At 36.7% G+C, this 23,122-nt stretch overlaps 1 protein-coding gene and 1 pseudogene across 18 annotated transcripts in view; both read left to right on the plus strand.

Moving 5' to 3' along the window:
* CHEK1 (checkpoint kinase 1) overlaps positions 1-23,122 on the plus strand; it is a 50,990-nt gene that overhangs the window by 23,525 nt on the left and 4,343 nt on the right. For 6 of the 18 annotated variants that reach the window (XM_001146525.8, XM_001146296.8, XM_009424443.5 and 3 more), the window contains 2 exons: positions 5,009-5,110; positions 6,487-8,412. In XM_001146525.8, the coding sequence (XP_001146525.1) occupies positions 5,009-5,110; positions 6,487-6,582 (198 nt within the window). In that variant the 3' untranslated portion in view covers positions 6,583-8,412. Of the gene's footprint in view, positions 1-5,008; positions 5,111-6,486; positions 8,413-23,122 lie in introns of those variants that run through there. The other 12 variants (XM_063783492.1, XM_063783499.1, XM_063783495.1 and 9 more) reach the window with 3 other exon arrangements.
* On the plus strand, positions 1,002-1,143 carry LOC112204945 (U2 spliceosomal RNA; annotated as a pseudogene).

The following is a 23,122-nucleotide window of genomic DNA, read 5'->3' on the forward strand; positions in this document are numbered from 1 at the left end:
TAGGGGAAAGTTTCGAGTCTTTCAGCATTAAGTATGATGTTAGCTGTGGGGTTTTTGTTTTTATGATGAAAGAGTATTGGATTTTGTCAAATGTTTTCTCTGTCTATTGAGATAATCATGTGGATTTTTTTTCCCTGTATTAATATAGCTTGACCTCCTGTGCCCAAGTGATCCTCTCATCTCAGCCTCCTAAGTAGCTGGGACTACAGGTGTACACTATCATACCCAGCTAACTTTTTAAAAATGTTTTTGTAGAGATGCAGTCTCTCTGTGTTTACCAGGCTGGCCTTGACCTTCTGGGCTCAAGTGATCCTCCTGAGTAGTGGGTACTACAGGTGTGCACCACCATGCCCAGCTAAATTGACAGTTTTCATCAGTCTGTTTATTTTGTCTAATGTTAGTATATCACATCAGCTCACCAGCTATCTTGTGTATTTTCCTTTTTTTAGATGGAGTCTCACTATGTTGCCTAGGCTAGACTGTAGTGGCTACTTACAGGCACGATCATAGTGCAATGCAGCCTCAAATTCCTGGGCTCAAGTGACCCTCCTGCCTTGGCCTCCCAAGTAGGTGGGACTGCAGGCATGTACCACCATACCCAGCTACCAGCTCTCTTTTGGTTATTGTTTCCATGGTCTATTTTTTTTTCCTTTTCCTTTTAACCTATTTGTGTCTTTGAATCTAAAGTGCCTTAGCCAGGTGTCATGGCTGACACCTGTAATTCCAGCACTTTAGGAGGCTAAGGTGGGCAGATCGCTTGAGGCCAGGAGTTTGAGACCAGCCTGGCCAACATGGTGAAACCCCCATCTCTACTAAAAATATTTTAAAAATTAGTTGGGCGTTGTGGTGTGCACCTGTAATGCCAGCTACTGGGGAGGCTTTAGGTGGGAGGATAGTCTGAGCCATGGGAGATCAAGGCTGCAGTGAGTCGTGATCTGATTGCATGACTGCTCTCCAGCCTGGGTGACAGAGCAAGACTGTCTCAAAAAAAAAAAAAAAAAATCCCTTCTTAGCCTTTTGGCTAAGATCAAGTGTAGTATCTATTCCTATCAGTTTAAGTGCCTTAATTTCTCTTCCACTTTTTGGACAGGTAGTTTTGCTGGATATAGAATTCTTATTAGCTTTTGTCTTTCAGCACTTTGATTATGCCACTACTGCCTTCTAGCCTTTGTGGTTTCTGATGAGAAATCAGCTGTTAATCTTACTGAGGATCTCTTTTATGTGAGACGTTGCTGCTCTCTTGCTGCTTTTATGTTTCTCTGTTGACCACAGTTTGACTATGGTGTATCTTGGTGTGGATTTCTTTTTTCATTCTGTTTGGAGTTCATTGAGCTTCTTGGATATGTAAATTAATGTTTTTAATCACACTTGGGAAGTTTTTGGCCACTATTTCTTCAGATTTTTTTTTTTGTATCTAACTCTCCTCTCCCTCTTGGACTCATTATGTTTATTGTTGGTATACTTGATGTGCCACAGTTCTTAGACTCTGTTCATTTTTCTTTATTCTTCTTTCTTTATGTTTCTCAGGGACAGTTTTGGTTGCTGTTTTTCCTTTATAAGGGCCATACTTTGTTTCCTTACATGCTTTGTAATTTTTTGTTGAAAACTGGACATATTGTGGCAATATGTGGCAACTCTAGAAGTCAGATTTTCCCCTCTTGCCAGTGTTTGTTACCGCTTGATGTAGTTGTTTGTTTTTTTTAGTGGTGTTTGTTTTTTTTTTTTTTTTTTTGAGATGGAGCTTTGCTCTTGTTGCCCAGGCTGGAGTGCAGTGGCGTGATCTTGGCTCACTGCAACCTCCACCTCCTGGCTTCAAGTGAGTCTCCTGCCTCAGCCTTCCAAGTATCTGGGACTACAGGCACCTGCCACTGTGCCTGGCTTTTTGTATTTTTATTAGAGATGGGGTTTCATCATGTTGGCCATGCTGGTCTCGAACTCCTGACCTCAGGTGATGCATCTGCCTCAGCCTCCAAAGTGCTGGGATTACAGGTGTGAGCCACCGTGCCCGGCCCTAGTGATTTTTCTTATATAATTTTTTTAAGTTGGTATTGTTTGTCATGCATGGCTGTACAATTTCTGTCCCATTAGTTTTAGTGGTCAGCTAATGATTGGACAGAGATTTCCTTAAATTCTGTATACCAAAAACAAAAAATCTGCAGAGTGTTCTGTATTTGTGTTGGGGCACACCTGCAATACTCAACCAAGAAGTTTACAACGTTGCTTCAGCCTTCGCTATCTGCTTGTGCAAAATGCAAAGTTAGGGCACATGTAGAGCTTAGGGGCCTTCTCAGCTCTTTCCTAAGCATATGTACTGCCCTGGTCATGGGTGTGTCTTTTTAGATTCCCAGGTATATGTTGGACCTTTTCAGAGTCCTATTCCCCAGAAACATCTCACTCCCTAACCTCTTCTTCCAAACTTCTTGGGTAGTCAGTTTGCACCAGTTGCTTTCATTGCTTCAGGCAACAGAGACTAAAGCATTTTCCTGTGAGTGTTTTCAGCAAACGCTACTCAGGAGCAGCTTTAGCACAAGGTGAGTTAGAGTTACAAAGGTGAAATAAAGACAAGCCTCTTTTTTTTTTTTTTTTTTTTTGAGATGGAGTCTTGCACTGTTGCCCAGTCTGGAGTGCAATGGTGCGATCTCAGCCCACTGCAACCTCCGCATCCCGGGTTCAAGCGATTCTCCTGCCTCAGCCTCCCAAGTAGCTGGGATTACAGGCACCTGTCACCACACCCTACTAATTTTTGTATTTTTAGTACAGACAGGGTTTCACCATGTTGGTCAGGCTGGTCTTGAACTCCTGACCTCAGGTGATCCACCCACCTCGGCCTCCCCAAGTGTTGGGATTACAGGCATGAGCCACTGTGCCTGGCCAGGACAAGCCTTTTGATCAGGTCATTTTAGAGGGTCAGATCGGCTTAAGATAGTTTGTAAATGAGGTTTATTCTGCTCCCACCTGGACCTATACCTTAAATATGAACTGTTATTTTCAAGGCTGCTACTAAGTGAGGAGCAGGGGATAAACAGGGTAAGTTCAAATGCCAGAAAGCTCACTGTTCTTACTGCGTTTCACTTGTTTTGAATAAGTTGCTGCAAGCTTTTAGCTAGTTTACAATGTTCTGAAAAAGTTGATTCTGACAGGCTTTGGCAGGTTTTTAAAATTGCTTTTGTGGAGTAATGGACTTCTGGAGTTCTTTTCTCTGCCATTTTCACTGACATCACTCCTTGATTCACTCTCTCTCAGTTCTTGAAGTATTTTCTTTGTCTTTGAAGTTTAAGAGCTTAATTCAGATGTGTTGAGTTGAATATCTTGTATTAATTTTCCCAGAACATAGTGGGTTATTTCAGTGCTGCACAGTCGTGGTATAGTTGTGTGTTTTCATAGTTTCTTGAAGTAAGAATTATTACAAAAACTTTTGTAATTTGGGCTGTGTTTTTTTGGGCACATCTGCTGATCTTGCTCGGGCTTAACTCATCCAGCTGTAGTCATTTGATGTCTTTACTGTGGCGGGTGGTCTAAAACATCCTTACTCCCATATTTGGAGTCTTGGCACTGTCTGTTAGCTGAGTCTTTCTTTCCGCATCATTCAGCTAGGCTGAGCGTCTTTCCATGCCATAGGAACGTTCTAAAAGACTGAAAGTGGAAGTTGAAGGCCTCTCAAGACCTTTGCCATCTTCTAATTGCCGCTCTAGCTTTTCAGCCACAAGTCAGGCCTTTTTCTTTCTCACGTTTTAATAATCTTGTTTTTCCTCCCATTATGTTTTCATCTTCGATTGTTTCTTCTTTCAGTGGTATTTTGGTAAAAGACAGTTTTGTTGCTATGAGTTCATATACACTCAATCCCTAGGAGCTGTGCACCCCTGTTGATAGATTGGGTTGGGGACACACATACCCACTGGGAGAAGAGAGACTCTGGAATGAGTGAGATTATCAGCATACTTAGTATTACTCCTGTTATGGAGGTAGCCAGCAGATTTTTTTAAATTGATACAATAATTGTAATGTATTCATGGGGTGTGTAGTGATGTTTTGATTCATATAATGTATAATGATCAGATCAGGATAATTAGCATATTCATAATCTCAAACATTGTGGGAATGGGAATGTTCAGTGATGGGAATGTTCAGTATCCTTCTAGCTATTTGAAACTCTATTATTGTTAAGTATAGTCATCCTACAGTGGTCTAGAACTTACTCCTATCTAGCTGTAATTTTGTATTCTTTCACGAATCTCTATCTTTCCCTTCCCTCTCCCCTTCCTAGACTCTAGTATCCTCTGTTCTGCCTTCTACTTCTATGAAATTAACAGTTTTTTTGTTTCCACATATGAGTGAGAACATGCGATGTTTAATTTTCTGTTCCTGGCTTATTTCACTTTACATAATGTCCTCCAGTTCCACCCATGTTGCTGCAAATGACAGGATTTCATTCCTTTATATGGCTGAGTAGTATTTCATTGTGTATATATATCATATTATCCTTATCTGTTTGCTTGGCTTTTTGTTTTGTTTTTTTGAGACAGGGTCTCGCTCTGTTGCCCATGCTAGAGTGCAGTGGCGCAATCATAGCTCACTGCAGCTTCAACCTCCTGGGCTCAAGTGACCCTTCTGCCTCAGCCCCCTGAGTAGCTGGGGCCCGCTAATTTTTTGGGAATTTTAGTAGAGATGAGGTATCGATATGTTGCCCAGCCTGGTCTCAAGCGATCCTTCTGCTTTGGCCTCCCAAAGTGCTGGATTACAGGCGTGAGCCACAGTGCCTGGCCTACACTCATCTGTTGTTGGATACCTAGGTTGATTCCATATCTTGGCTATTGTGAATAATGCTGTAGGGATGCAAATTTCTCTTCCATATAATTTCCTTTCCTTTGGATCAGTAGTGGGATTGCTGGAACATACAGGTAGTTTTATTTGTAGTTTTTTGAGAAATTTCTATTCTGTTCTTCATAGTGGGTTTACTAGTTTATTATCTACTCACCCATGTGGCTTAACCTTATTTTTGTTGCCTTAGGTTACTGTATCAACAACTGATAGGAGAAACAATAAACTCATTTTCAAAGTGAATTTGTTAGAAATGGATGATAAAATATTGGTTGACTTCCGGCTTTCTAAGGTATTTTTATGTTTTATTGTATTCTTTCTATGGAAATATTTCTATATGAATTTTTTTAATGGCATTATGTTTGTATATATGTGGCATTTGTAAATAGGTTACTTGCTTTTTTCATTTAATATTATGAGCATGTGTTTTCGTTATCTATTTTTCCCGAACATTGTTTTTTTCAAATGACATTTTCCTTATTATAAAAGTTTTTCCCAGGTGTGGTGGCTCATGCCTGTAATCCCAGCACTTTGGGAGTCCGAGACGGGTGGATCTCGAGGTCAGGAGTTTGAGACCAGCCTGGCCAACATAGTGAAACCCCATCTTTACTAAAAATACAAAAAATTAGCCAGGCGTGGTGGTGGGTGCCTGTAATCCCAGCTACTTGGGAGGCTGAAGCAGGAGAATCATTTGAACCTGGGAGGCGGAGGTTGCAGTGAGCCGAGATGACGCCACTGCACTCCAGCCTGGGTGACAATACAAGAGACTCTGTCTCAAAAAAAAAAAAATTTCTGCTTTTGTGAAAAATGTAGATAAGCAAAAAATGAGAAAATAAAAATAATTCTAAATTTTCAGTGATCACATTAATATTTCGAAGCATTTTAATATTTTTCTTGATTTGTCTTTTAATAAAAATTATGATTTGTTACAAATATTTCATTATAATTTAATGAACCTTTACCAGTTATAATAATTCTGTGATTGCTATTTTATGCATAGATTTTTTTGTTCATATTTATGATGATTTCTTTAGAAATCATTGATTCTAAGATGATAGTATTACAGCCCTTGATATATAAAACCAAAATAACATTTTTCTCTATTTTCTGAGAGATCGTATGTGGCTCTAAAGAGGATTGGAGGGGTAGCTGCTGTGTTAGAGCATTTGCCGCCGTACTCTTTGTATTAGAGATTTGCTGCAATACTGTTTTTCAGATGCTTGCTACAGAATTAAATTAAGATCGTAGTATAATGAAATTCTTCTCATAACTAAATCTATTGATTTTGGTCAATAGTGTTATGACAACAAGACTTCAGTTTAGTTGTATAGCTTATCGTTAGTTTCCAAACCCTCACTGCCTATGGAATGTAATGACTTAGGTCCAGATATACCAACACCTGAAACAGATAGGATGCCATGTTTATCTGCTCTCTGAGCTCAGTGCAGTAGGAACAGTGATGGGCATGAAACCACATCAGAATTATTTGTGTAACAATTTTCTCTGCCAGGATATTTGGTCTTCATAAACAGACCTAAAAGAAAATGGTAGCTAGACATACCTAAAGATGTTTGTCTCTTGTTACCACTACAAAGAGATTGATTTTAGGACAGAATTTTGTTTTTGTTTTTGTTTTGACATAATTTTTTAATATTATTTCTAATATAGGGTGATGGATTGGAGTTCAAGAGACACTTCCTGAAGATTAAAGGGAAGCTGATTGATATTGTGAGCAGCCAGAAGGTTTGGCTTCCTGCCACATGATCGGACCATTGGCTCTGGGGAATCCTGGTGAATATAGTGCTGCTATGTTGACATTATTCTTCCTAGAGAAGATTATCCTGTCCTGCAAACTGCAAACAGTAGTTCCTGAAGTGTTCACTTCCCTGTTTATCCAAACATCTTCCAATTTATTTTGTTTGTTCGGCATACAAATAATACCTATATCTTAATTGTAAGCAAAACTTTGGGGAAAGGATGAATAGAATTCATTTGATTATTTCTTCATGTATGTTTAGTATCTGAATTTGAAACTCATCTGGTGGAAACCAAGTTTCAGGGGACATGAGTTTTCCAGCTTTTATACACACGTATCTCATTTTTATCAAAACATTTTGTTTAATCCAAAAAGTACATATTTCTTCCATGTTGATTTAATTATAAGATGAACCAATAAAGACATAATTCTTGTGACTTTTGGACAGTAGATTTATCAGTCTGTGAAGCGAAGCCAGCTTCAAAACATATCCCCAAGATTTGTACTTATATTTTCAAAAGGGCCTGGCCAGTTATATAAACCTGTTTTTGAATTATAATGATTAATTAAAATTGCAAGTAGGTGTTTTTTCCAGTGTAGTTAGTAAAATACTTGTATTTTACAGTGTTGCATAAACTCTAGTGCTTAACTAACTTTACTCTAAAAATTACTGTTGAACATCTTAAATATTTTTCTATATTTTCAACTTTCATAGCCATATTTTAACCTTTTCAACTTACTGGTGACCAAGCTTTTAGGTGATAAAGAATAAAAGAGGGAAGGGAAGAGTAAGGAAGCTATAAGAAAAATAGATCTGATTCTTTGTTCCTTTACCTATTAGACTTACAAAAACTTTGTTTTTCTAATAAAATTTGTATCAACTTTGGGGCATATTAGGTTGAGGCCTTGGCTCCTGCCTGTAGTCCCAGCTACTTAGGAGGCTGAGAGAGGAGGATCGCGTGAACCTGGAAGTTTGAGGCTGTAGTGAGGTATGATTGCACCAGTGCACTCCAGCTTGGATGACAGAGTAAGACCCTACCTCTAATAAAAATTTTTAAAATTGTAAAACATTATAAAATTAATCAGTTATTTTAATCTGAAGCCAAGAACATGTAGAATGTTATGATTAGAGTTTATCACATATTAATGTATACTGGCAAATTGTGTTACTGGAGTATACCCATAGGAGGAATAAATTCAAACCTGTTTTATTTATTTGAACCTATTTGCGGTATGCTTAAGAATTGAGTCAGTATAAATTCTCAAATATGGGAGAAATTTTGTTCTTGAGAATTATCTGAGTCATTAATATTTTTCAAAAACAGCTCTCACTGACTTGAACCTCTTCTGTGAGCTCTAACCTTTTACCTACTTTACATTTCCACTTCAATGTCTAGTAGGCATCTGATGACCAAAAACACCTTTTGATTCCTGTCTCCAACCTGTTCCTCTCCTAGTTTTCTCCATCTCAGAAATGTTACTTCCTCTGCAAAGTCTTTCCCTGACTTATCTAAAATAATAACCTCCTCTGTTTGCTGAGGGAATTTGTATAGAATGGTGGGAAAATTTCAAGTTTCATATTTGGATTAGCTCTGACATTTATTTATCTGAGCACTGGTAATTGCCTCAGTAAAGACACTGATAATAAGTACCTTTTAGAGTTATTTTAATCTTTAATGCTTTAATGTGCAGGAAGAGTATAGTGTCCTGTTTTGCACAGAAAGGCATTCTGTAAATAATAAGTTGCCTTAATTTTCCTGTAATGTTCATTATATTGTTGTGGGAAGGTATTTACTCCTATTATTAAAAATAAAAATGTGTAAAATTTACTACCTGAAGATAACAGTTCAAATTTTGATGGAAAAATCAACCTATGCTTGTGTGTGTGTGTGTGTGTGTGTGTGTGTGTGTATGTGTGTGTGTGTGTGTGTGTAATGTGTACAGTGTGTGTGGTTGTTGAGATAAGCATAATTATATAAAAATACATAAAATATGTACACTTCAATGTGCAGTTGTAAAGTTAACATTCACTTAACCACAACTCAATTGTAGAAAGATCATTTACAGACCCTTAAGCACTTCCTATATGCAGTCTCCCAAACACAACCCACTTCTTTCCCCCAGAAATAATCACAAAATAGACTTTGGTGATAATCTTTTCCTTGGTGTGTTTTAGAGTGTTCTCAGCTATTTATGCAAATAATATCATTTAGTTTATGTATTTTTAATTAATATGGTTTTTATTAATGAACTTTATATACATTTTGCTGTATTTTTCATGTGTTGATTTTTTATAGCCATGCTTTTGTGCATATTGAATTCATTAATTTTAATTTTTATATAGGATGTATTTATGAACATCCCACTAACTATTCTGCTGCTAATTGATATTTGGATTGTGTACAGTTTGATGCTATTATAAAATTCTTCTAAGGACATTCTTGTACATGTTCATTTGTTTTGCTAGGTCCTAGAGTCTAAGGTATATATCCAGAAGAGGAATAGCTGGGTATTAGGATAGAATAATGACAAACTGTTTTCTAAAGTGATTGTACAAATTAGTGTTTCCATAGGAGAAAAGTGTACAGTTACTGGAAAAACAGTTTGGAATGATCTAAAGTATAAGAATGTTCATAGCAACAGAATGTATTTCTAGTATTCCAAATTTTCACCTACAGTTGGTGTGGTCAGTATAAGTTGTTGTTTTTGTTTTTGTTAATGTTTTTTTTTCCTTTGAGACAGGGCCTCACTTTGCTGCCCAGGCTGGAGAGCAGTGGTACAAACATGACTCACTGCAGCCTTAGCCTTGCAGGCTCAAGCAATCCTCCTGCCTCAGCCTCCCAAGTAACTGGGACTACAGGCACATGCCACCACACCTGGCTAACTTTTGTATTTTTTGTAGAGACAGGGTCTCACCATGTTGCCCAGTCTGGTCTAGTCTGTTTTAACAAGTTGTTGCTGTGTAATGATATATGTGTGGTGTTAATTTGCTTGTTCCTAAGTTTAAACGAGGTAGAGCATTTTATGACATGCCTGTTCTAGTCTTTTGCTTATTTTTCTAATTGCCTTTTCTTTTTCTTAATAATTTCAGTTCTTCATATGTTCAGCATACTAGTCCTTTGTCAATTTACATGTATTGAATATATATACTCTCCCATTCTGTGGCTTATTGTTCCATTCTTCATGAACATTTGTAATTTTAATGTCCTATTTAGACCTTTCTTCTGTCTATTGTTTTATATTTTGTATTAAAGGAGTCATTCACTACTCCAAGATCATGAAGATTTTCTTGTATGTAATCATGTAATCTTCTTAAAAGCTTTATGGCTTTTGCTTTTTTTTTTTTTTTTTTTTTTTTAAGAGTCTTGTTGTGTCTCCAAAGCTGGAGTGCAGTGGCACAATCACAGCTCACTGCAGCCTCAGCCTCCCTGGCCCAAGTGATCCTTCCACCTCAGCCTTCTGAGCTGGGACTATAGCCATGCACCACCATGCCCAGCAAATTTTTTATTTTTTGAAGAGACCAGATTTCACTGTGTTGCCGAGGCTGGTTTCGAATGCCTGGGCTCAAGTGATCATCCTGCCTTGGCCTCCCAGAGTGCTGGGATTACAGGTGTGAGCCACCATGCCTGCCTGGCCTGTTTTTTGGCTGATTTAGGTCTATAATTCATCTGAAATTGGCGTTTGTGTAGAATGTGAGGTAGAGATTAGGTTTCATTTTTTTCCTTCATATGGCTATCCAGTTTAGCACTGGTTATTGAAAAGATCATTATTTTTTTCACTAGTCTTCATTGATATCCAATCAAGTATTCAAATGTTTTAATTATTTTTTATACTTTGTATTGAATCAGATCCAAATAAAGTTTAAACATAATAATCGATTGATGTCTTTTAAGTTGCTTTTAGTCTGTAAGTTCCCTCTTTATTCCCTTTTTTTTCTCTTGCAGTTTATTGGTTGAAGAATCCAGCTGGTTTACTCTATGATTTTCTTACGTCTAGATTTGTGGGTTTGATTGCTATGATAGTTTCAGATCTTTCTTCTATTTTCTGCATATCCTATAAATACATTCGAGATACTAGTCCTGTGTCAATTATATGTTGCATATAGGCATTTTATAAATTTCCTAAGTACCATTTTTCTTCATGCCACAAATTTTTATGTGTACTATTTTTGTTATCCAGCTCAAATTTTTTTTCTAATATTGTTATGACTTTTTTCTATATTTTTACATTGTAGTTCTCAGATCTTTATATGATTTATTTTTTGATCCATAAATTATTTTGAATTATGTTTCTGAATTTCTAGGCCTTTGGGAATTGTTTTTATTTAAAAAATGTTTTTATTGAGATATTCACATACCTTAAAATTCACTTTTTAAAGTGTTGTACTCCCTTTAAAGTACACTTCTGTGGTTTTTAGTATGTTCATAAAGTTATGCAACCATCACCACTCTCGAATTCTAAAACAATTTCATCCTTTCAGAAAGAACCTCCCTGCTCATTAGCAGTCACTCCCCACTTTTTCTTCCTCCAGTCTCTGGAAAATACTAACCTACTTTTTGTCTCTGTGGATTTGCTTATTCCAGACATTTCATATAAATAGAATTGGATAATACATGTGTGGCTTCTTTCACTTAATGGTTTCAAGATTCTCCATGTTGTAGCATGTATCAGGACTCCTTATGGCTGAATAATTTTCGTGTGTGTGTATGTATTGTACATTCTGTTTATTATGTGGACATTTTAGTTCTTTTTACTTCTTGGTTATTATGAATAAGGCTGCTGTGCACATTCTTTTACAGCTTGGTGTGTGTCCACACATTTTCAGTTTTCTTGGGTATGTACCTAGAAGTAGAATTGCTTGATAGTGATAGTTTTTACAATTGTTGGGTACAGGCTTCTGTATATCTCCATGTAATTAACTGAGTTAATCATATTCAGATCTTACATATCTTTACTGCTTATACAGTGAATTACTAGAGAAGCATGTTAAAATTTACTATGATTTGGATTTGTGTATTTTTACTTGTGGTTCTCATTTTTTTTTTTTTTTAAGAGACAGGGTCTCATTATATTGCCTAGGCTACACTCAAGCTCCTAGGCTCAAGCGATCTTCCTGCCTCAGTCTCCCAACTAGCTGGGACTACAGGTATATGCCACCATGCCTGGCTAGGTTCTGTTAATTTTGCTTTATACATTTTGGGACTATTTCCTTAGGTTATATACTGATACATACTTGTCATATCTTCTTAGTGAATTAAACCATTTATTTATTTAGAAGTAACTTCTTTATAGATATAATACTTTTGCCTTAAATATTCTTTATCTGATATTAATCTAGCCCCACTTGCTTTCTTTTGGCTAATATTTATATGATTTTCATAAAGGATTTATTAACAAAAAAAAGAAAAGAAAAAGTTTGCATGGCATAACTTTTTTGAGATGGAGTTTCACTCTTGTTGCCCAGGCTGGAGTGAAATGGCACGATCTTGGCTCACTGCAACCTCCGCCTCCTGGGTTCAAGCGATTCTCCTGCCTCAGCCTCCCGAGTAGCTGGGATTACAGGCATGCGCCACTACGCCTGGCTAATTTTTGTATTTTTGGTAGAGATGGGGTTTCTCCTGACCTCAGGTGATCAGCCCACCTCGTCCTCCCCAAGTGCTGGGATTACAGGCGTGAGCCACCGCGCCTGGCCTGGCATAACTTTTTATCTTTTTACTTTTACCTTTCTAAATCATGTAAAATGTCCCTCTTTTAATTATTTTTAAAATCCAATCTGACAGTATTTGTTTTTCAATGGACCATTTATTCCATTTGCTTTCACTGTAATTACTGATATATTTGGATTTATTTCTATCATCTTACTTTGGTTCCACTGGATTTGCATTCTTTTCTACCATTTTTTTTTGCCTTAAAAAATTTTTTGTCTTGCTTAGTATTTTATTTTTGAGACAGGGTCTCACTCTGTCACCCAGGCTGGAGTGCAGTGGTACCATCTCAGCTCACTGCCACCTCTGCCTCCTGGGTGCAAGTGATTCTTGTGCTTCAGCCTCCCCAGTAGCTGGGATTATAGGTGTGTGCCATCATGTCTGGCTAATTTTTGTATTTTTAGTAGAGACAGGGTTTCACCATGTTGTCCAGGCTGGTCTCAAACTCTTGGCCTCAAGTTATCTGCCCGCCTTGGCCTCCTAAAGTACTGACATTACAGGCGTGAGCCACCACGCCCAACCTTGCTTAGTATTTTTAAAAAATCATTTTATTTATCCTCCTCTCCTAGTTTGGAATCTATATACTTATTTTTTTGAGGGTTACTCTAGCTATTACAATATGCATACTTGTTATAGTGTGAAGTCAGTCTCTTGTCCTCTTTCTGACAATCAAAGATCTTTACACTTTTTAATGTATATACAATTGTTGTCTATTTTGATAATATATATGTGTTTCTATGTAAATATATGTACATACATATCTTTGAAGAGATAGTAGATTTGCATGTAGTTGTAAGAGTTAATACTGAGACATCCTGTGCACCTTTCACTCAGTTTTCCCCACTGGTATCCAATAAAATAATATAACCAGGATATTGGCATTGATAAGGTCCAGATAGGACATTTCCATCAGCACCAGAATTCCTCATGATACCCTTTTATAGCAACATTCACTTTCCTCCCACTTCTGGCAACTACTAATCTTTTCTCTGTTCCTGTAATTTTGTCATTATAAGAATGGTATCTTAGCCTGTTTAGGCTTCTAGAACAAAAACACTGTAAACTGTGTGGCTTATAAACAACAAACATCTATTTCTAACAATTCTGGAGTCTGGGAAGTCTGAGTTCAAGGTGCCAGCAGATTCAGTGTCTGGTGAGGGCCTCTTCCCCATAGATGTCACCTTTTTACTGTGTCCCCACATAGTGGAAGGGGCAAAGCAGCTCTTTAGGGCCTCTTTTTTAAGGGCACTAATTCCATTCAGGAAGGTCCTTCCCCATAACCTAATCACTTCCCAAAGTCCCCACTTCCCAATACTATCACATTGGGAATTGGGTTTCAGTATATTAATTTGTCTGGAGGGGAATACGAGCATTCATACTACAGCAGTTACATAAATATCACATAGTATTGTACCTTTTGGAACTGGCTTTTTTCACTCAACATAATTCTCTGGACATTCATCCAGGTTGTTAGCCTGTATCAAGTTCATTCCTTTTTATTGCTATGTGGTATCCACGGTATTGTTTAACCATTCACCTGTTGAAGGACATCTTTGTTATATCTACTTTTTTGCTATTGTGACTAAAGCTGCTATAAATATCTACAGGCTTTTGTGTGAATATAGTCTTTATTTCTCTGGGATAAATGTACTGGAGTGGTACTACTCAATTATATGGTAGTCATATGTTTAGTTTTCGAGAAAACTGCCACTCATTTCCAGAATGGCTGTACCATTTTATATTCTCACCACCAATATATGAGTAATGCAGTTTCTTCACATCCTCATCAATGTTGTCACTATTTTTTGTTTTAGCCATTCTGATAGGTATGTAGTAATATCTCATTGTGAGTTGAATTTGCATTTCCCTAGTGGGTAATGATGTTGAACATCTTTTCATGTACTCATTTGTCATCTATGTATCTTTGGTGAAATATCTCTTCATGTCTTTTGTTCGTGTTCCAATTAGATTTGTTTACATTGAGTTTTTAAAGCTACTTATGTAGTCGAGATACTAGTCCTTTGTCAAATATGTCATTTGTAAAAAAAACAAATATGTCTCCCATTCTGTTGCTTATCTTTTCATACTGTTAACAGGGTGCTTTATAGGGCAGAAGTTTTTAATTTCAATGAAATCCAATCTATCAATTTTTTCTTATATGGATCATGTTTCTGTTGTCTATCCTAGAATAAGCCTAGATTCTGAAGATTTTTTCCAGTGTTTTTTCTTAAATTTTGACAGCTTAAGACTGAAGCATTTCAAATTAATTTTCGTACAGGTGTGAACCTTAGGTTGAATTTCATTTTTTTGCCTCTGAATCTTAAGTTGTTCCACCATTTGTTGAAAAGGCTATCTTTCCTCCACTGAATTGCTTTTTAAAATTTAATATTAGAGAGCAGTTTTTATTTTTATTTGTTTATTTTTACGTATTTTTCCTTTTAAGTTCCTTGTAGATTCTGGATATTAGACCTTTGTTGAATACGTGGTTTGCAAATATTTTCTCCCTTTCCATAGATTGTCTCTTTGCTCTGTTGATAGTTTCTTTTGCCATGCAGAAGCTCTTTAGTTTAATTAGATATCATTTGTTAATTTTTGTTTTTGTTGCAATTGCTTTTGATGTCTTCATCATAAAATCTTTTCCAGGGCCTATGTCAAAATGGTGTTTCCTGGGTTATCTTCCAGGGTTTTTATAGTTTTAGTTTTACATTTAAGTCTTTAATCCATCTTGACTTGATTTTTGTTTGTGGTACAGGAAAGGAGTCCAGTTTCAGTCTTCTGCATATGGGTAGTCAGTTATCGCAGCATCATTTATTGAGTCCTTTTTCCATTGCTTGTTTGAATCCACTTTCCATTTGAGTGCTTTTCCCCTTGCTTGTTTTTGTCAACTTGGTCGAAGATCAGATGGTTGTAGGTGTGCAGCATTACTTCTGTGCTCTCTATTCTGTTCCACAAGTCTATGTGTCTGCTTTTTGTACTTAGCACTATGCTGTTTTGGTTACTGTAGCCTTGCAGTATAGTTTGAAGTGAGGTAGTATGATGCCTCCAGGATAATAGCCATTTCAACAGGAGAGATATCTCAATGTGGTAATATGCATTTCTCTGCTGATTAGTCATGTTGAACTTTTTTTTTTTTTTGGAGACAGAGTCTCACTCTGTCGCCCAGGCTAGAGTACAATGGTGCGATCTCAGCTCACTGCAACCTCCACCTCCTGGGTTCAAGCAATTCTCCTACCTCAGCCTCCCAAGTAGCTGGGATTACAGGCACCCGCCACTACGCCTGGCTAATTTTTTGTATTTTTAGTAGAGACAGGGTTTTACCTTGTTGGCCAGGCTGGTCTCGAACTCCTGACCTCAAGTGATCCACCCATCTCAGCCTCCCCAAGTACTGGGATTACAGGTGTGAGCCACCATGCCTGGCCGAACATTTTTTCATATACCTATTGGCCATTTGTATGTCTTTTGAGAAATGTCTGTTCAGTTCTTTTGCCCATTTTAAAATCAGATTTGTTTTGTTTTATTTGCTATTGAGCTGTCTGAGTTTCATATGAATTCTGGTTATTAATCCCTTGTCAGATGGATACTTTGCAAATATTTTCTCCCATTCTGTAGGTTGTCTCTTCATTCCGATTTTTTTTTGCTGTGCAGAAATGTTTTAACTTGATGTGATACTATGTCTGTTTTTGCTTTTGTTTCCTGTACTTGTGATGTCTTCCACAGAAAAACCTTTGCCCAGACCCGTGTCCTCTTAGTGTTTTCCAAATGTTTTCTTCTAGTAGTTTTATAGTTGCAGGTCCTACATTTAGACCTTTAATCCATTTTCAGTTGATTTTTGTGTGTGTGTATGGTGAAAGATACGGATCTAGTTTCATTCTTTTGCCTATGGATATCCAGTTTTTCTAGAATCATTTATTGAAGAGACTGTCCCCAGTGTAGGTTCTTGGCATCTTTGTTGAAAATGAGTTGGCTATAAAAATGTAGATTTATTTCTGGGTTCTCTATTCTGTTTCATTGGTCTACATGTGTATCTGTATTCCAGTATCGGTCTGTTTTGGTTACTATAGCTTTGTAGTATAATTTGGAGTCAGGTGGTATGATGTCTCCAGCTTTGTTTTTTTTTTTTTTTTTATTTTTTGGTTTCTGTCCTTGATTCTATTGATGCTGATATGTCATGTTTATTGATTTGCATATGTTGAACTACCCTTACATCCCTAGGATGAATTCTACCTGATCATGGGGAAGATCTTTTTAATGTGTTTTTTGGATTCTGTTTTGTAGTATTTTGTTGACGGTTTTTGCATCTATATTTATCAGGGATATTGGTCTGGAATTTTCTTTTTATGTTACATCTTTGCCTGATTTTGGTATTATGGTAATGCTGGCCTAGTAAAATCAGTTTGATACTATTCCCTCCTCTTCACTTTTTTGAGTAGTTTGGGTAGAATTGATATTAGTTGTTCTTTAAACGTTTGATAGAATTCAACAGTGAATCATCAGGTCCTGAGCTTTTCTTTGATGGAAGACTTTTTATTACTACTTTGGTCTTGCTACTCATTATTGATATGTTCAGGTTTTCTATTTCTTTATGGTTCAATCTTGATAGGTTGTTTGTATCCAGGAATTTATCCATGTCTTCTAGCTTTTCCAATTTTTTGGCATATAATGTTCATGATAGTCTCTAATGATCTTTTGTGTTTCTGTGGTACCAGTTGTCATTTTTCCTTTTTCATCTCTGATTTTATTTATTTGGGTCTTCACTCCCTTTTTTTTTTTTTTTTTTTTTTTTTTTTTTTTTTTGTAGTCTAGGTAAAGATTTCTTGAATCTTGTTGATCTTTTCCAAAAAACAACTTTTTGTTTCATTTATCTTATTCACTTTTGTCTAAATTTATTTATTTCTACATTGATCTTTATTTCTTTGTTTCTATTAACTTTGGATTTGATTTTTTTAAAAAAAATTTGGTTCTTTTAGTTCCTTGAGGTGCATTTTTAGGTTGTTTATTTTTTTTCTGTTTTTTTATGTAAGCATTTATTGCTACAGATTTCCTTTTTAGCACTATTTTTGCTGGATCCCATAGATTTTGATGTATGTCATGTTTCCATTTTCATTTGTTTTAAGAAATTTTTAATTTTACTTCTAATTTTTTTTTTCTTTTTACTTATTGGTCTTTCAGAAGCACATTGTTTAATTTTCATGTATTTGTACAACTTGCAAAGTTCCTCTTATTGATTTCTAGTTTTATTCCAGTGTGGTTGGGCAATATACTTGATATGATTTTGACTTTTTTGAATTTGTTGAGACTTGTTTTGTGGCCTCTCATATGGTCTGACTTGAAAAGTGTTCCATGTGTGATGACAAGAACATGTATTCTGCAGTAGTTGGATGAAATGTTCTATAAATGTCTGTTAGATCTGTTTGGTCTAAAGTGTAGTTTACCTCTGATGTTTCTTTGATGATCTGGATGATCCGTTCACTGCCAAAGTGGGTTGTTGAAGGCCCCTAATATTACTGTATTGCTGTCGGTCTCTTCCTTTAGATCTAGTAATATTTGCTTTATATATTTAGGTGCTATGGTGCTGGGTACATGTATATTTACTAGTTTTATTTCTCTCGCTATATTGACCTCTTTAACAATCTATAAGGATGTTCTTTATTTCCTTTTACAGTTTTTGCTTAAAGTCTATTTGATATAAATACAGGTAATCCTGGTCTTTTTTGCTTTCTGTTTACTTGGCATATATTTTTCCAACCCTTCACTTTCAGTTTATATGTATCTTTGTAAAGTGAGTTTCTTGGGGCAGGATATAGTTGAATCTTGATTTCTTTTTTCAATCCATTCAGCCAACTTTTTTTGTTGTTGTTGTTGTTTTGTTTTTGTTTTTCGGTTTGTTTGTTTGTTTGTTTTTTTAAAGAAAAATTTACCTTTGTTATAGATTAAAGGGTACACATGCCGGTTTATTACATGGGATAATTTCACGATGCTGAGGCTTGGGGTCCCAGTGATCCTGTCACCAAGGCAGTAAGCATAGTACCCAACAGATGGTTCTTCAGTCCATTCCCCCATCTCTCTCTCTCCTTGCTATTGATCCCCACTGTCTATTGTTCTCATCTTTACATTCATGTATACTCCATGTTTAGCTTCCACTTATAAATGAGAACATGTTGTATTTGGTTTTGTCTTCTCGCATTAGGTCACTTAGTATAAAGGCCTCCTGCTCCATCCATGTTGCTGCAAAGGTCATTATTTCATTCTTTTTCATGGCTGTGTATTATTCCTTGTAAATGATTCCTCTCTATTGTAAATGAGATTGTGCTCTTGAATTGGTTCTCAGCTGGAACACTATTGGTTTATAAAAATGCTAGTGATTGTCGTACATTGATTTTGTCAATTCCAGGAGCCTTGTGTCAGATTCTTTAGGGTTTTTCATGTATGGACTCATATCATCAGTAAAGAGAGAGAGTTTGACTTCTTTTCCTATTTGAATCTCTTTCATTTCTTTTTCTTACCTCATTGCTCTGGCTAGGACTTCCAGTACTAAGTTTTTTGTTTTTGAGACAAAGTCTTGCTCTGTCACCCAGGCTAGAGGGCAGTGGCATGATCTCAGTTCACTCCAACCTCTGCCTCCTGGGTTCAAGCAATTCTTGTGTCTCAGCCTCCCAAGTAGCTGGAATTACAGGTGCATGCCACCACGCCCGGCTAATTTTTGTATTTTTGGTAGAGATGGGGTGTCACCATGTTGGCCAGGCTGGTCTCGATCTCCTGACCTCAAATGATCCACCCACATCAGCCTCCCAAAAAGTGCTGGGATTACAGGCATGAGCCACCACACCTGGCTGATTTTTAAAAGAGTTTCCAGTAAGTTTTAGTTACTATGTTCATTGTAAGGATTAGTCTAAATAATGTATCCCATCATTAAGTCTCAGTTGCTAGTATTTTTCCTCTAATTAATTCAGTATGTATTTCCTTAGAATAAAGGCCTTCTCACAGACAACCTGGTTTAGTTAACAGAAATGAGGGTATTTAACATCGATATAACACTATTGTCTAGTTCAAGGTCCGCATTCAAATTTTATCAGTCCTAATAATGTCTTTTATAAAAAAAAGTTTTTCCCCTTGCCTGTGTTCAAACCCAGATCATGCATGGTTTTCATGTCCCCTTAGTCTCCTTTCATTTGGAATAGTTCCTCGATGTTTATATTTCTTGACCTTGATACTTTAGAAAAATACAGACCAGCTATTTTGTATAATTTCCCTAAATTTTGTTTTATCTCATGTTCTCACATTATTGGGTTCAAGTTATGCATTTTCACAAGACCACTGTAGTGATGATGTATACTCAATTATTGATATTTGGATTTTTGCCGTTTTTTTTGTTTAACATTTTTATTTGACCCACCTAATTGTTGGGGGTTTTTTTATATTTCATTTTAATTTCTCATTTTTAATTATTTATTTATTTTTGAGACAAGATCTGTTGTCTCAAAAACAGACCTTGTCTGTTGTCCAGGGTATAGTGCAGTAGCACAATCATAGCTCACTGCAGCCTCAAATCCCTGGGCTCAAGGAATTCTCCTGCCTTAGTCTCTGGGTAACTGGGACTATAGGCACATGTCACCATGCCCAGATAACTTTTTAAAAAATAGTTTTTAGAGAGGGGGTCTTGCTATGTTGCCCAGGCTGGTCTTGAACTTCAGGGCTTAAGCAATCCTCCCATGTCAGCCTCCTAAAGTTCTGAGATTACAGGTGTAAGCCACCATCCCCAGCCTTCATTTTATTTATTAGCTTTTTAACTGTACCTTTCTGTATTTTTTTAAATTATTTTTTCCAAGGATTATCATATCTTATCACAGTTTAAAGTTAATATTGTACTACTTCACTTAAAAATAAGAACCTTTCAAAAGTATAGGTCCACTTATCTCCTCATCCTTTGTGCTATTATTGTCACATGTATCTACTTACATTAAAAAAAAGTCTGTGCAGCCATGGCTTTTAAAATTCAGAAAAATAGTATGTATGTCTTAAATTTACCCACATCTTTACTATATCTGGGACTGTTCATTTCTCCCTGTAGGTCAGGGTTTCCACGTGGTATTGTTTCTCTTTAGCCTGAAGTTCTTTTAGCTTGTGTGCATCTACTGGTTGTGAATTCTCTTAGCTTTGGTTTATATGGAAATGTGTTACCTTCGCTTTTGAAGGGTTATTATCTTGGAGATAACATTCTGCTGACAGTATTTTCCCTTCATTACTTTGAAGTATCTCCTCTTGTTTTCTGCTCTCCATTGTTTCTGATGAGAAATCAGTCAACATTTGTATCAGTGTTCCACTATATGTAATGTATCTTTTCTTTAGACCAGTTTTGAATTTTTCTCTGTGAATTTCAGTAATTTGCTTATTATGTGCCTAGGTATATTTCTTTTTCTTTTCTTTTTTCCTTTTTTTTTTTTTTTTTTTTTTTTTGAGATGAAGTCTCGCTCTGTCGCCCAGGCTGGAGTACAGTGGTGCGATCTCGGCCCACTGCAACCTCCGCCTCCCGGGTTTAAGTGATTCTCCTGCCTCAGCCTTCCAAGTAGCTGGGATTATAGGTGCCCACCACCACGCCTGGCTAATTTTTGTATTTTTTTAGTAGAGACGGGATTTCACTATGTTGGCCAGGCTAGTCTTGAACTGCTGACCTCGTGATCCACCCGCCTCGGCCTCCCAAAGTGCTGGGATTACAGGCATGAGCCACTGTGCCCGACCATGCCTAGGCATATTTCTTTGTATTTATCCTCCCTTGAGTTTATTGAGCTTCCCAGATTTTATAAGTTTATGTTTTTCACCCAATTTGGCAAAATTTAGTTATTATTTATTTAAATGTCTTTTTCTATCTCATCTCTTTCCTATTCTCAACTGCAATATCTTACATATTATTTGTTATGTTCCACAGTTCATTGAAGCTTTATTTTCTTTAATTCTTTTCCTGTGTTCTTCCGATTTGATAATTACTATTGATCTGTCTTCAAATTTGGTGACTAAACATGGTCTCCAATATGCTATTAAACCATGCAGGGATTTTTCTCAATTATTGCACTTCTTAGTACAGTAAATACAATAATTTCCATTGGTTCATTTTTATAGTTTCAGTATCTGTGTAAGATTCATTGTCTGTTTATTCATATGGCACTATTTTCCTTTACATTCTTGAATGTATCTGTAATAGCTGTTTATTGCCTTTGTTCACTTTGTTCCAATATCTGTGATTCATATGGGGGTCAAGGTCTATAGACTGCTTTTTTTTCTTGGCTATGGGTCACAATTCCCTGCTTTTTCTATGTGTAATAATTTTTTATTACATAGTAGACATAGTAAATGAGGAATTGTAGAGATTCTGTACTCTTCTGTTCCTCTGAAGAGTATTGACTTTTGTTCTATTAGGTCTGTCTCCCTCAATGTGGACAGAAGCTAAAATCGCTGCCCTGTTTTTTCAGCTTTCAGATGTTATTGTTTTTGAGCCTCCTGGAGTCAGTGACCAGACAAGAATTTGGTCAGAGGTTATCCTCAAATTTAGGGGCTTCTCTGTGGCTGTCTTCTTTTCAGGAGTACCCCCTAATTTTGCAGCTGCTCTGCTAGGCCCAACCTATGTTCTCTGAAACCTCAAACCAGTGAGCCTGTGGCTTTTTGCCAGCCTGTGATGCATGGATTGAGAAGTACCCTGCAGCATAAGCTCACAAATCTCTCTTTTTATTGGTGACTTCTCTTCAGTTCCTTTGGAGGAGCTTTCAAATCTTTTTTTTATGTTTTGTCCAGAACATATAATTGTTACCTGTGAGAGGGTTACTTCAAATTATTCCACTGTAAATGGAAGCCAGAATTTTCCTACCCTTAAATTTTTTTTTTTAAGATGAGTCTCACTATGTTGCCCAGGCTGTCTTTGAACTCCTGGGCTCAAGTGATTATCCCACCTCAGCCTCCCAAGTAGGTAGGCCTATTGACATGAGCCATCATACCCAGTTAATTTTTTAACTTTTTGTAGAGACGGGGTCTTGCTGTGTTGCCTAAGCTGGTCTCAAATTATTTTCCTGCCTCAGCTTCCCAAAGCACTGGGATTACAGGTGTGAGCCATCATGCCTGGCTCCTTAAATTTTAACAACATATTTGAACTTACATTTTTCCCTCAACACCTATACCTAGTAGACTATTATTTATCTTCTCCCTTCAAAAAAAAAAAGTTATTAGTGTTGACAATGTTGGCAGGCTTTCATTTCCCTTCTGGCCAAGTTGAAAATTCATTTAGGATTTTAGTTCCTGCTTTGGGGATTTTATTTTTGTATACTGTTTTATCTAGGGGTATGAGTATAAGTTCAAAATAATTTTCCTTCAGAAGTTTGAAGATGTTCCATTTTCTTCCAGCTTACCATTATTGCCAGTGAAGAGCTTGTTAGCAGTATATTTTGGGGAAGGGGTCATGATGTGTATATATGTTGAAATTTTAAATTTTATGTACAGTAAAATTGACTTCTTGTTGTACTGTTCTAAGAGTTCTTAGAACCATTCTGGCTACTTTCATTGTGGTGGAAACAGCTCAGATTTAGATCTTGCAGATTTGGTTGTGGAATCTGCCTGTAGCTCTCTGTAGCTCTGTAACCTTGGTAAATTTGGAACAACATGGAGTATGAATAAAGAAAACATCTCTGTGTCACATTTCCTTATTTGCAAAAAAGGATGATGCCATCTTTCCTGTCTACCACTCTGGGATCTTTCCTGAGGATCAGATGAGACCGTGTATGTGAAAACACCTTGAAGAACATAACACTTATATGAGGGACTGTTTAGTATTTCCGTTTGCCCTCCTATCCTGTATAGATGA

This window comes from Pan troglodytes, chromosome 9, assembly GCF_028858775.2.
Source record: "Pan troglodytes isolate AG18354 chromosome 9, NHGRI_mPanTro3-v2.0_pri, whole genome shotgun sequence".
Taxonomy (NCBI): Eukaryota; Metazoa; Chordata; class Mammalia; order Primates; family Hominidae; genus Pan; species Pan troglodytes.